Source organism: Chlamydotis macqueenii, chromosome 23 (assembly GCF_036417535.1).
Source record: "Chlamydotis macqueenii isolate bChlMac1 chromosome 23, bChlMac1.mat, whole genome shotgun sequence".
NCBI classification, from domain to species: domain Eukaryota; kingdom Metazoa; phylum Chordata; class Aves; order Otidiformes; family Otididae; genus Chlamydotis; species Chlamydotis macqueenii.
In genome coordinates, this window is record NC_141578.1 from 2,026,754 (window position 1) to 2,039,213 (window position 12,460).

A 12,460-nucleotide genomic window follows, 5' to 3' on the forward strand; every position below is an offset into this window, starting at 1 on the left:
CCTCGTAATTGCGATTGAGACACTCCGGGCTGCCGGTGGCCGCGCGAGTTAGCCCGGTTTCACTGACTGTTTTGAAACTCTGGAAACTGAGGCAAGTGTGGAAGGATGACCGTGTGTGCAGGTTCTGTAACCATGCATTTGAAATGTCTGGAATCCCGCGCTGTCGCTGCCCGGCGGAGTCGGGCTGCAGGCTGCTGGGAGGGGCGGAGGGTGGGGGTGATGAGGGGAACAGATGGAAGCTGGAAAGATCAAGGTCCTGCCACGCTCTCCTTGAGCAGCGGGGTGCCTGTCACTGCCTTCTTGTGTGTCTGGACTTCATTTCCATACCTTTAAAAGGGAATGCAGAAATATTGCCAGGCAGAATCGGACCTCTCCAACCTTCTCCCCCCACCCCCTCCTGCAGTCAGTGAATAATGAATCCCCTCCTTCCTCATGGTGAAGGATCAAGTAGAAACCTGATCTCGAAGTGACTTTTCTGGAGAAGACGATCCGGCAGCCCCGTTTCCCTCTCGCCGTGGTCACACAGCGGTGCTGCATCGCCCCTGGCCAGTGAAGATGCTGGATGGCAGAAGAAATGGATGCAGCTGCTGTTCCAAGCGCCCTTCCCAGCTGCGTGTGTCAGTACAATTGCACGATTGCCAAGCAGTGTGAAAAAAGGGGCAATATTTCAGGTCAACAGAGAGCTACAAAGTGTAGTAACGCTCTTAAAACGTTTTTATATGGGTATTCTTCTGCTAGGCAATGTTTCATGATAAGCAGCCTGTGGAGCTGGAGCAGAACATTAACTCCAAACACCCGGCGACTTGGTCAGCAGCTGGTTCAGTGGGTGAGAGTCTGGATGAGGACACATCCTTCAGGGGGTGGTACTGGTTCGTTAACGCGGCCTTACTGGAACTGGCCCAGTCCAGGTACCTGGGCTGATGCCCTTCCAGCGAAGAAAAACGTAGATCTGCAACCTTACGCTTGCCAGGCTGTATTTAGCGTAGGAGCTGTTAAATCAGCACACCCCCTGTGCGTTTGAGGTGTTTTTCACGTGAGCATCCTGCGTGCCCGTTCAGGATGGGACGTGAGGGACATCCACGTGCCTTTGAACAGCCTTGCCCTCTCTGAGACACCGCAGAGAGCGGCTTGCCGGGGGTCAGCTCGTGCAGCGGCAGCACAGCTCCGCAAAGAGCTGGCTGGAAGTTTGTTGAGAGGTACGTGCTCTCCCCACCCTTTTTCCTTTCCTCCGAGCTCCTCTCCCCTCCTCCTCCATCCCGCACTCGTTTCAGTGTACATTGCACAAGCTCCACATCGCCTTCTCCTAGCTCAAAACAACTTCTGAGCAAACAACCGAAACCCTGTTGTGCTGCATGATGTGTGTCCTCCCTTTAATGGTGTGAACTGCTCTGTGTCCTTTAAAATATCTCCCTTGTCGCAGCCTCAGAACGCGTACTGGAATTTAAGCTTTTCAAAGTGCCGTCGATTCGCCTCCGACCTGCTCTCAGCCCGCCAGGCCTTGGGAGCTTGTAAGCTTTTCTTCTTTTCTCCTCCCCCTCCTTTTTTTTTTTTTTTTTTTTCCCCTATTTTTTTTTCCCCTTTTTTCCCTACAAGTGGCAGCCCAAATCCCAAGCTGAAAGTGAATCGCTGCTGCTGGCTGCCCTCCAGCATTCCTCGCTGAGCGAGTCAGGATCTGGAATGTCAGAAGGCAGCAGCAGGGAGGGCCGGGAGAAGCCTGCGCGTGGGTAACGGCGCCCGGGAGGAGGAGGACGGAACAAAACACAACTTCATTTGGCCTGCCCCTTTCCAAACCAGCATTTGTTCCTGATTTATGCTTTCGCGTTTCGCTTAAAGCATGTAGCTGTGCGCAGTGACGGCAGAGAGCTCGCAGCAGCGCTCCGGAGTAAAACAGGTTTTGGTTTTCTTTTCTGGTTTCTTTTTTTTGGCAAAAGCTTTGAGTCTCGATATCTCCAGCTGGTTTTCCAGCTCTCTCTCTTCAGCCGGGAGTTTTTGCCTCCTGCAGTTTTCGGGAGAGATCGCTCTGGTGCTGTGGCACACGCTCTGGATGAGGGGAGATGTCCTTTTGCGGAGAAGTTGGGATGGGGCCTGGCCAGTGACGCTGGCACGGAGCAACGCCCGGCGCTGGAGCACAGTCCTTGACACTTTCTCTTCTTCTTCTTGGACAAGAAACGTTGTGGAGCCTCAGCTCTCCCTGCAGCAGATTAATGCCTAAAATTATACACCCTAAACAGCAGGGTTTAATTACCAGAGCTGTGAGTAGTTTAATTAGTTTGTTCTGACCTTGGAAGAAGGACCTGCCCGGCGCCGTAAAGCGACAGAAGAGCAAGACTTGTGTTACTTCTCGGAGCCACCCAGCCCGCGAGGCCATGTCGTCCTTGTACACCAGGAGTAAAGAATACACTCGCAGCAGGAAGGCTCAGTCAGATTCTCCCCCGTCCTCTCCTTCCCCGATCGCAAAGACGCTCAGAGTAAGCAGCTTTTTCCTTTCTGTATTACACGGAGACCTGCTGGGCACGTGCTCTGAGCAGAGACCGGTGGTGGTGGTGGTTTGTTGTCTTACCCTTGGAGACCTGTGTCTGTGGTTTCCTTTGGAGAGGAGGATGGTTTACGTGGAACTTGGGAAGGAGCCTCTGCAGCAACAGGTTTTCAGCAAGCTGCCAGAGCCCTTGCACTGGGATTCTTTGCTTTAGTGGCTGTAGGGAGCTGCTGTGATGGTGGATTCCCCTCTGTCCTGCTGTTTGCAGAAACATCACTGTCCTGGTAGGCTATTGCTGGACAAAACCTCACCGATGAAAATGAAGCAAAACCTGACCAGCCTGTTACACTGCGCCCTTTCCATAACCACCCTGATATTGCTGGTGGAACGAGGTTTGCTGTCCAGCTCTCACCTTTGGGGCTCTGCTGACCTGTGGTAGAGTTCAATAATTTCAAGAACATATAGAGCACCTGGAACAGGAGGCGAGGCCAGGTAGTTAACTGGTCCTCCCCAAACCAGAGCTGCTGTCCCCATCTACCCAGGTGTTTGAAAGCTGGGAACGTTTCATAATGGTTTTGCTGATGGCTGCGGAGTCATGTGAAGGGCTGTCCTGAAACTCTGGGTCTGTGTCGTTACACGGGCAGTCTCTTCGCCGGCAAGAAATATTCCCATGCCGGAGTCAAAGCCTGGAGGAATTGGTTTTTAAAAGGCAGGCTAATTTTAGATAGAAGCATTAAATGAATCTGAGCACTGGTGTTTGCTCACATCAGATATGCATTGTCTGCTCCTTTCGAAGTGACGGATCTTGGGCTGGAAAAGCACAGCCTGAGATGTGACAGGGTTTTGCCCCGCTGACCGCGGGGTAACTCCAGCCCCGCTGGCTTTCGTGGCTGCTGGTTGCCCCTGGGCTGTTAACTGTTTAACCCAGGAGCTGTCTGTGCTTTCTTCCCGTCTGCGATCAAGTGTCTCTGAGGAGGTTTTGGATAATACAGAACTATCCCCTGTGCGCTTAGATGGACTTTGTTCATCAGTTTTTACAGCTGTGCTTACCGGTTCCCCTGTAACTTGCCACAGTATTGACAACCAGCTCAACAGCAGGTGGAGAACCCTTCAAACGTGGTCTTACTCATAGAATAAAGCTGAAAATGTTTTAATTTCTTTGAAAACCCAGGGTTTTTTTAAGATCAGTCATGTTCAGCGTACACAGACTGACTCATTTTCCCCCCGTTATGCATCCAGGCGCATAAACAAGTGACAAACGTCTTGCAGGAGCTGAGGGCTGTGTTGGTGGTGCGTGCCCGTCTGCTTTGGCTCCTCTTTGTAGGAGATGCTGGTTTGGTCTGCCAGTAGCCGTGAAGGGATGGCAGGCTCTTGGGGGCCCGCGGGTGTTGGAGGAGGTGGTGGGAGCTCTCGGGTGGGTACAGAAAGGTGCTGGGTGGGAATGGGAGGGCCTGGAGAAGAGCGTTCCTCAGCTTCTGTGGCAGCGGGGTTTTGGTGAAAGCAAATATGTGAGCGTGGAAATCTCGGTGGTTCTCGCAGTAGTGATGGAACGCCAGCTGTGCGCCGGAGCATCGGTGTGGGAGAAGGCAGGGTGGGAGAGTGCGGCAGCACGGACTGAGGAGGCAGTGCAGGACGCAGCCTGGTGCTGCCCGGGGCGTGGAAATAGCCCGTGCCTTAAAAGGCCGGTTAGGGAAGGATTGACTTCAGGCTAAAACAACGTATCTGAGTTAACTCTTTCTCCAAAACAAAGTCATTCTGCTATGAGGAAAAGAAATGACGGAGTGCGGTTTTCTACGGCTTTGTCCCACGTGTGTATTGCCCCCCCAGCTCCCCGTGCCCACAGTGACCGAACCCGTGCCGCAGGGTGCCACCAGCCTGCGTAACGCAGGTGGGACCGTGATCTCCTGGAGTCTTTCATCTTTCCGTCCCGTCGGGATTGACACCAGCAGACCCGCGGGCTCTAAACGTTCCCAGCTGAGCAGGGGTGCGAAAACACATGAGTAGGCAGGGAGCCTCACGCGTGGTGCAGATGTGGAAAAAACCTCATGGAGAACCAGACAAAGCCAAGGTTTTACTTATTAAGGTGTCGGGGCCAAAGAGTTTCCTACGGCATTCCCTGCTGCACCTGCCTGCCGCTCACAGCCTTCCTCCTGAGGTGCTATGACGATATTGCTTGGGGTTTCCCACCTTTCATCGACGGGATCTCCCCAGAAACGCAGCTGAGGAGGGTGAGCGCTTTGCACGGAGCTCGCGCAAGTCACAAGAGAGGCAATATCCTCGAGCAGGGCGCGGGAGCAAAAGGCTGGCAGAGGAGATTCGGGTGGGAGCGGGGCGCTGGAGTGCGACCCCCTCCGTGTGCGAGGTCAGCACTGTCCTGTTGCCCCTGAACCTCCGCAGGCTGAAACACTTAGTGTCTTGTGCTGCAACAGAGGAGCCCAGAATTAGTCACCAGTACAAGGACAGCCAAGTAAACGCTGGTGAATCACCGGGGTAAACGTTGCTGGCGCCACCTTTTCAGTGGCTTGAATCACAATGTTGCTGGAAAGTGGAAACTCAAATCCCTTTTTGAAATCAATTCGGATCGTCCCGTTATTTGGGAAAAGCTTCCATTTTGGTGGATGCATTTTTTTCCACAAGTTTTGCACCATACCGTTTCAGCTCGAGGTTTCTCTTCCTCGAAACACGATTCGCGTAGTCGGTGCCGAGGGTGTAATGGGCAACCCATGGTCTGAAACCTGTTGTGCATAAGTAAACAAGTAAATGACAGGATTGGAAGGGTGAGAGTGAGGACTGAATTTTCTTTTTTTTTTTTTCTTTTTTTGTAATCCTACTTATGCTGGGCCAGTTGTTTTTTCAGAGGAAGTACCCTGTGGTTTGTTTAGGCTGATGCGCGTGCTCACTGCCGCACTGCGTGACCCCTGCGTTTCTCCCCGGGCTCTCGGTAAGGACGCAGAACGAACGCGAAGCGGAGCGCACAGTCCCTGCTTCCCGCGCAGGCGGTCACTGCAGCTTTTCAGTTGTTTCCCACCTCTTTGTCAACCAGCCTTCCTTTCTTTTACAAACTGCTCCTTCTTGTCTTGTCACCCGATATATTTTGGTGTAAAAAAGGCCATCAAAACTTAAAACCCTCGTCAGCGTGCATGCTGGTTCAGTAGCAGCGGCATCCCTCCGCTGCCGTCCCTTGCTGCTTGTCACTCGCTCCTCGGGAGACTCTGCGTGGTTCTTGTTGTTCTGGCCGCGTTCAGGGTTTCACTACGCGGCTTTTTCCCTCTGAATGTTAAATTGCTCCCTCATTAAACCACCTCCAGCACTTATTACTTGAGTTTTCCAGCTGAATTTCTGTCAGTAAGGGCTCAGCAGTAAAGTTTTAAGTGTACTCAGTGGCCTGCGCTGATTTATTGGGTTCTGCCTTTCACTGGAGCGTCTGGAGGAGCTGCGCTGGGTGGGATTCGGGATGCAAGAGCATCACCTGGCGTGGGCCGTGTGTTTTCACCGAGTCGCTTGATAGTAATACCTCAGCGTAAAAAGCAACGGTTGCCAAATTGCCATCCCTGTTAGCCAGCCTCCACGTCGGGCCCGCGGTTGCTCTGAGCAGTGATTGCCACGGCAGCAAATGCTCCTGCTCTGGGTGCGATTTTGATGCGGACACGTCTAGAATCCAGAGGGAAAACCAAAACCACATAAATGTTAGCCGTCTGAGCTGCAGGCGGCGGGCCCGCAAATCAAACCAGCGTGGTTTGGTATTGATACATAAATAATGGTATAAAATCTTAGAGGTCCGCTAACGCGACTAAAGCAGGCGGCGTCTCATCCGTGGGCGATGTCCCGGAGTGCTGAGGGGCCGGCGGAAGCGCCCGGTGGCATTGCAGCCTTCGCGGAGTTGAACGTAGACGCGTCTGATGGCTTTCCCTCCGCCAGTGCTTTCGCCACAGGTTTAATCCTGTTCCAGAGCCACAGTCACAGGTTTGCTCTCACGTTAGGTGGACATGAAGGAATCCTTTGGTTTGCTGCTCCTGCAAGTGCTTTAGAGAACTGAGAGTGTTACGAAAACATTTCTGCAGGAAACTTTCTCATCCTGGGTTACCGCTTAGTGCCCTGGACTCGTTCTAGTTGTGATAAAAATGATGCTGCATGAATTGAAATGGGGTCAAATAAGTTATCTCTTGACATTTTCTGTCTGATTTCTGGATTGCTGACTGGTTACGCAGCATTTGCGGAAATGATTACCTCCTCTGCCATTAGCTGACAAAAAAATGTGGGATATTGAAACTTGAACTTTAAGGCAATTAACCTTAGTCTGTGTTTTTCAGCACCCTGATTTGTTTATCGCTGGTTATTTCTCAAGCATCATGTTCCTTAGATGGGTGTCAGTGAGAAATCCTTCTGGGTTCTGCTCTCTGTTTATTGAGTTTTCATAGAATCACGGAATGGTTTGGGTTGGAAGGGACTGTTAAACCCCCCCTGCCAGGAGCAGGGACATCTCCAACCAGACCAGGTTGCTCAGAGCCCCGGCCAACCTGGCCTGGAATGTTTCCAGGGATGGGGCATCCACCGCCTCTCTGGGCAGCCTGGGCTGGTGCTCCACCACCCTCAGAGTAAAAAATTTCCTCCTTATATCCAGTCTGAATCTGCCTCCCTCTGTTTTAAAAACAACACCCCTCGTCCTGTCACAGCAGGCCCTGCTGAAGAGTCTCTCCCCACCTTTCCTGCAGCCCCCTTTGGGCACTGGGAGCCGCTCTCAGGTCTCCCCGGAGCCTCCTCTTCTCCAGGCTGAACAGCCCCAGCTCTCTCAGCCTGGCCTCACAGCAGAGCTGCTCCAGCCCTCTCAGCATCTGCGTGGCCTCCTCTGGACTCGCTCCAGCACGTCCACATCTTTCTTATGCTGGGGGCTCCAGAGCTGGACGCAGTGCTGCAGGTGGAGTCTCACCAGAGCGGAGCAGAGGGGCAGAATCCCCTCCCTCGCCCTGCTGCCCACGCTGCTGGGGGCGCAGCCCAGGGTGCCGTTGGCTGTCTGGGCTGCCAGCGCACATTGCCGGCTCACGTTGAGGTTCTCGTCCTCTGTAAATATCCATTTCTGGAAGTGTATCAGGAACTTCTACCGAATGATGCCCTAAGAATGACTGGATGTTCCCTGCTGTGACTCAGTAGCCAGACTCCTCTCCTGTCGCTGACTACGCGTGTGTATAAATAAAATGGGTCAGGGCGCGTGCTCTGACCCGTGGGGTTAGTGGCGTACCCCAGCCTATGTCCTTGGGCTAAATGTTCTTCAGCTCTCCTCCTTTTGGAGGAACGGAGCAAACTGATCCAAGCCAAAGCTGTAGCAGTGAGTCTGTTAACTGTTAAGGGGTCTGAGTGGACATGGACATTTCAGAAAGAAGCCCGTGATGTTACACTACAACCTCATTTCAGACTCCCATGGTGACCCTCTGCTGCCTGGTCGGTGGCGGGTGCCTGTGAAGAGGCTGGTTAAGCAGCCGGAGAGCAGTTGCTTGTGGGGGCTCGGCTTCCGTAACCAGTGCCCGTTGCAGGGCAAGGGGGCCAGAAGGTCCGAGGACAACTCGAGGTTGCACCAGACCGGGGAATCGGCCTGGGCAGGGGAGAAGGAGAAAGAGGATGTCTTTAATTTGGGTCAGCTCAGTGCAGCCGTAAAACCAAGCACACTGGCACAGCTGAGACGAGGCGGCACTGTGGGGTGGGAACGAGTGGCCACGGGAAGTGATGGGGAGAGCGGGTGGAAACTCTGTAGGCAGCAAACCACTTCCAACTGCTGAGCTGGAAACCAGCGTTTACTTCAGTTGCAGGAGCTGGTTGTAGTTTTGTTTTTCATAAAATGAATACAAACGCGTACAGAACAGGGCTAGAGGAGACTCGCAGCTCAATCCACCTGTTTCCCCAGGGCACCAGCAGCTGGACCTGTGCCGTTCCTGACGGATACGTCTTGTGCTTGCAGGCTTCCGCCCGTGGAGATGGAGCCCAATGCACCGGAGCTGCAACTGGTGCTCAAAGGAAAAGAGAGAGACCTGGGGGAGTTGTTAGGTTGGTTTTGGTTAGGGGTTTTTTTTGTTGGTGTTTATCTTGCAATGAATTGCAGCGCGTTTGCAGGGTGAGGAAGACAGCGTTGCCTGCAGGCCTGTGGCATTCTCATACTGAAGAAATTCAGAGCAGAACTGTTCTCTTCTTGTCTCGCTTGGCCTTTCAGCTTTTATTTCCTCGTGTCTGGGCAGTTCTGTCTAAAATCATGTCGCTTTGCAAAATTAAATTTTTCGCCAATAAAATTTGATCCCTTAGAAAAGAAGGGAAAAAAATAAGAGCAACGACCCCAGGTTTCTGAATTGTAGCCTTGACTAAACCAAAATACAATCCAGCTTGACGTTTTACGTGGGGAGTTTTATCCCCAAGAGCCACCATAGTAAACTGAGCTGCTCAGAGCCAAGGGGCCGCGCGAGCGGCGCGGGGAACTGAGGCACAGGCTGGCAGTCGCGCAGAGCAGCGTCCAACTGCAGGGCGTTCGGATGCGTCTGGGATGGCAGGAGATGTGGTCGTCGCTCCGTTGCGGCCGTACATGTTTGCTTCTGAGGAAGTACGTGCTAGCCGTACCGAAAATGGTGTGATCTGTTGCAGCCAGCTGCCAAGGCTGCTAATTCCGTCTTCGAGGACCTTTTAATATTATGCTTCAGTAACACAGCTTTTATTAAGCAAAGTTTATTGATTTATAGTTTGTGAGAACCTATTCTGTACCAGGCTTCTGGGAGTTGGAGGTTACCTGGAGGTGGTTTGGCTACGCTGGATTATTAATCACATCAGTGGGGTTCCGTACGCCTTGTGTTGGCACAAATGCAAAGCCGGGCGGGGAGGCAGCGCTATTCATCACGGCAGCCATAGCTAACAGGATGCTGGAGCAAACCGCAGCTCTGGGGTCAGCAGAGCAGCTTGCCGAGGGAGGCAACGGCCTCAAACTGTGTCAAAAGCGGCGTTTAACCCGACCCTCTAATTATTCCGTATACGCTGCAGAACCAAACTTAACCCCAAGCCTACCTGACTGGACAAATGTGGCTCGAGGGGACGCCGATCTGAGTTGTGCTCCATGGGGATGGGTCTGATGTGTGCCAGGCAGCCTTCCTCATGCTCTTCCTCCTTCCGGCTCAGCTCTCGCTGTGCCAGCTCTGAGAAGACCTGGACCTGCAGCAGCACGGCACCCCAGAGAGGTTGTCGCGTAGCCGAGCGCAGAAACCTACGGAGGTGTCGGAGCAGAGCTACGTAACTGCGGGAAGGTGGTGGCTCTTGCATATCAGAGGGAAAGAGCTGGCCCAAAAGCAGCTGGCTTTATTTTATGTTTAATTTCTAAAACAAACAGGACTCACCAGCAGGATATTTGCCAAAGCAAGAGTAAAATTTGAGAAGTTCCTAAAACTTCCCGTCTTGGTTAAGAAAAGGGAGGACAGCGGGGCTGGAGCTGAGCTCCAGGATCTTGGTAAACGGAGGTTATTTAATCATCAGCGTTGATCAGGATCTCTGAAACCAAACACACCAAAATAAATTCCTTGAGAACTACCTTAAAATAGTCCCCGTTTTCCTGAGGTTGGCCAGTTGGAGATGAAGAAGCATAGAATGTTCCCAAAGCATCTATTTTTTTCTTTTTTCTTTTTTTTTTTTTTAAGAAAAATGTAAACAGTAGGCTTTTTCTGCCTTTGCTGGGTCAGATCCCAGCCGCAGAAGAACACAATTGGAAGCAATTAGGCCAATTTCTGACTTGGCAAGAGCAGTGGCCGATCCCCCTTTTGGCACCGCATTTCAGGGCTGTGTTTTATCTAAACCTTCCATGAGGAATTTGCTTTTAATTATACTTCACTGAACTCTTAGCAGCTGTAAACGTTTCTGAGTTTTTAAGGGAAAGCTCCTGCCCTCCCCAGTGCCAGCATGTTTCTAAAATCAAAACTGTACGGCGTTCCTGGCGCCGCGCAGCTTCCCGGCGGTCCGGGCGAGGGACGGCCAGTACCTGGTGCCTGCGCCCCTTCCTTGGGATCGACCCGCGTCAGCGCAGCGAGAGCTGGGAGCCCAGGGGAAAGCAGCCCGTGCAGGCAGCATCAGCCCGGTATGATGCTCTTCTGCGCCTTTCCTCCGGTCCCGTCTCGGATGTCCTGTGTTTTGCCAGCCCACTTGGGTCGAATCGTCTGTGACCCTGGCCGGGAGGGCTGGCAAAGCGAGCTGAGCCCCGTTGTTGTCCCCCACCACCCCCAGCGCTACCCGAGTGCGCTGCCCCCTGCGAGATGGACGGGAGGAAGGATGGCGTGGTCTCTCGGGGGAGAGGTCTGAGAGCTGAGAATTACGAAAACCTCGCGAGCCTGTCTGCAAGTGCTCTGTGCTTTTAAGTTTTCCTTTAAAAGCCATCCCCTGGGCGTCTCGGCGCTCTTCAGCAGGAGCGCCGGGGTCCTGGCTCAGCGCTGGCTGCCGTGCCGGTTTCTGAATCAGGACAGCCTCGCGCCTCGCTTCTCCCTGGGGTCCTCCTCCCCCCGCCCCCGGCCCTGCAGCGGTGTGACCCTGTTTGGGTTGCAGGCAGGATCATTTCGCTACCCGATGCTTCCCTGGCTGGTAATGTTTCTACTCAAACTTCTGATCCCAAGGGAAATGAAGGAGGCTGGGCAAAACTGGCAGTGCTGCTCCAAATTTGCGAGGGGAAGAAAGAAACCCCAGTGCATTTGTACGGTTGATGGCGCGGTTTTTCAGCATCCCCTTTTTCACCTTAGCAGGTTGCACGGTGCTCATGCCAAGAGAAAATCGGGAGGGGAAAGCCCTTTCTTGCAGCAGCTGAGTCAGTAAGCGCAAATTTGGTGCCTTGGCTCTTGTTTCCCTCTGTTTACCCCCAACTTCTCTTTCCAGAAATGAAGGAGGCAGAGTTTTGTCCTTCACCTTCTGACTCTGACCTCGGAGTTTCCAGCTCTGGGACGCCATCTCGAGCAGACACAACCTTCTGCACTGCTTGCATCCGCAGTGCAGTGAGCCAGCTCATGCTGCAGAGGTTTAAAAGAATATTTTGTGGTTGTTTTAGGAGAAGGGGCAGTGCGTGGAGGCGAGGCGGTTGCTGAGGTGCAGGTGCAGCTGGAAGCACACGGCGAGGGTTTCCAAGGGTGCCACGGCCAAAAGCAGGGCAGAACCGAGCCGGAAATAAGCTGGGTTCTGCTGAAAATATCTCCGGTGTGATCTCCTGGTGGCCTCTGAAAATGTTTGGCTGTCCTTAAGCAGACAGCAGGGATGGCTCAGTTAGGCGCTTGGTCCCGTGTCGGCACGTAGGGCTCACACTTCCCCTCTCCGGTGCCTCCTGCGCCACACAGCTGCCTCCTCCCAGGGGCACGAGATTTTAGTCGTCATTTTGCTTCCTCAGGCTTCAAAGCCTCTCTTTGTACTAAGAACTGCTGCTTTCCCTGTCGCCTCTTTTAGCTGGGGCCTTTTTTTGAAGGTGTGAAGTGGAACTTTCTTTTTTTTTTTTTTTCATTCTGGATTTTTTTCCCCTCCTCCATCATTATTTAAAAAAAAAAAAAAGAAATCGCACACAAACACCTGAATAAGCTGCTCCTTGAAATATCAGTACAAACACTGGCATTTGTGCAAACCTAGAAAAATATTAAGTCAGAAACTGATTTAAAACAAGATAAATAAGTTTCCGCTCCTTCCCTGAAGGTACCAGCGCGTGGAAGAATGATCTGCTGGTGAAAACTGTTCTGCAACTTTCATTGTGGCAGGGACACTTCCAAGCCTGCCGTGAGGTCTCGTTCAGGCTCTCCTTTCCAGACCCCAGCCCTTATCCAGTTCCTCTCCAACTTAATCACCTTGGTCTTAAAAATACCGCTTCTAACTGAAACAACGCGGACGAGGCACCCGAAAATTGAAGGGTGAGGGAAAGGCGCCGGCTTTCCCACGGCTGTGAGCACAGAGGTTTCCTGTAGCTCCGCGCTGTTCCTGCTTGACGCCGGAGTTGTTTTACGGCGC

General features: G+C 52.7%; 1 protein-coding gene across 7 annotated transcripts in view; it reads left to right on the forward strand.

Moving 5' to 3' along the window:
* The window catches only part of PPP1R12B (protein phosphatase 1 regulatory subunit 12B), a 125,754-nt gene that overhangs the window by 92,362 nt on the left and 20,932 nt on the right, over positions 1-12,460 (forward strand). Inside the window, exon 1 of one of the 7 annotated variants that reach the window (XM_086765492.1) lies at positions 1,834-2,468. The exons of the other annotated variants lie outside the window; for them this stretch is intronic. Coding sequence (XP_086621618.1) covers positions 2,367-2,468 — 102 coding nt within the window. The 5' untranslated portion in view covers positions 1,834-2,366. Of the gene's footprint in view, positions 1-1,833; positions 2,469-12,460 lie in introns of those variants that run through there. 7 annotated transcript variants of the gene reach the window in all.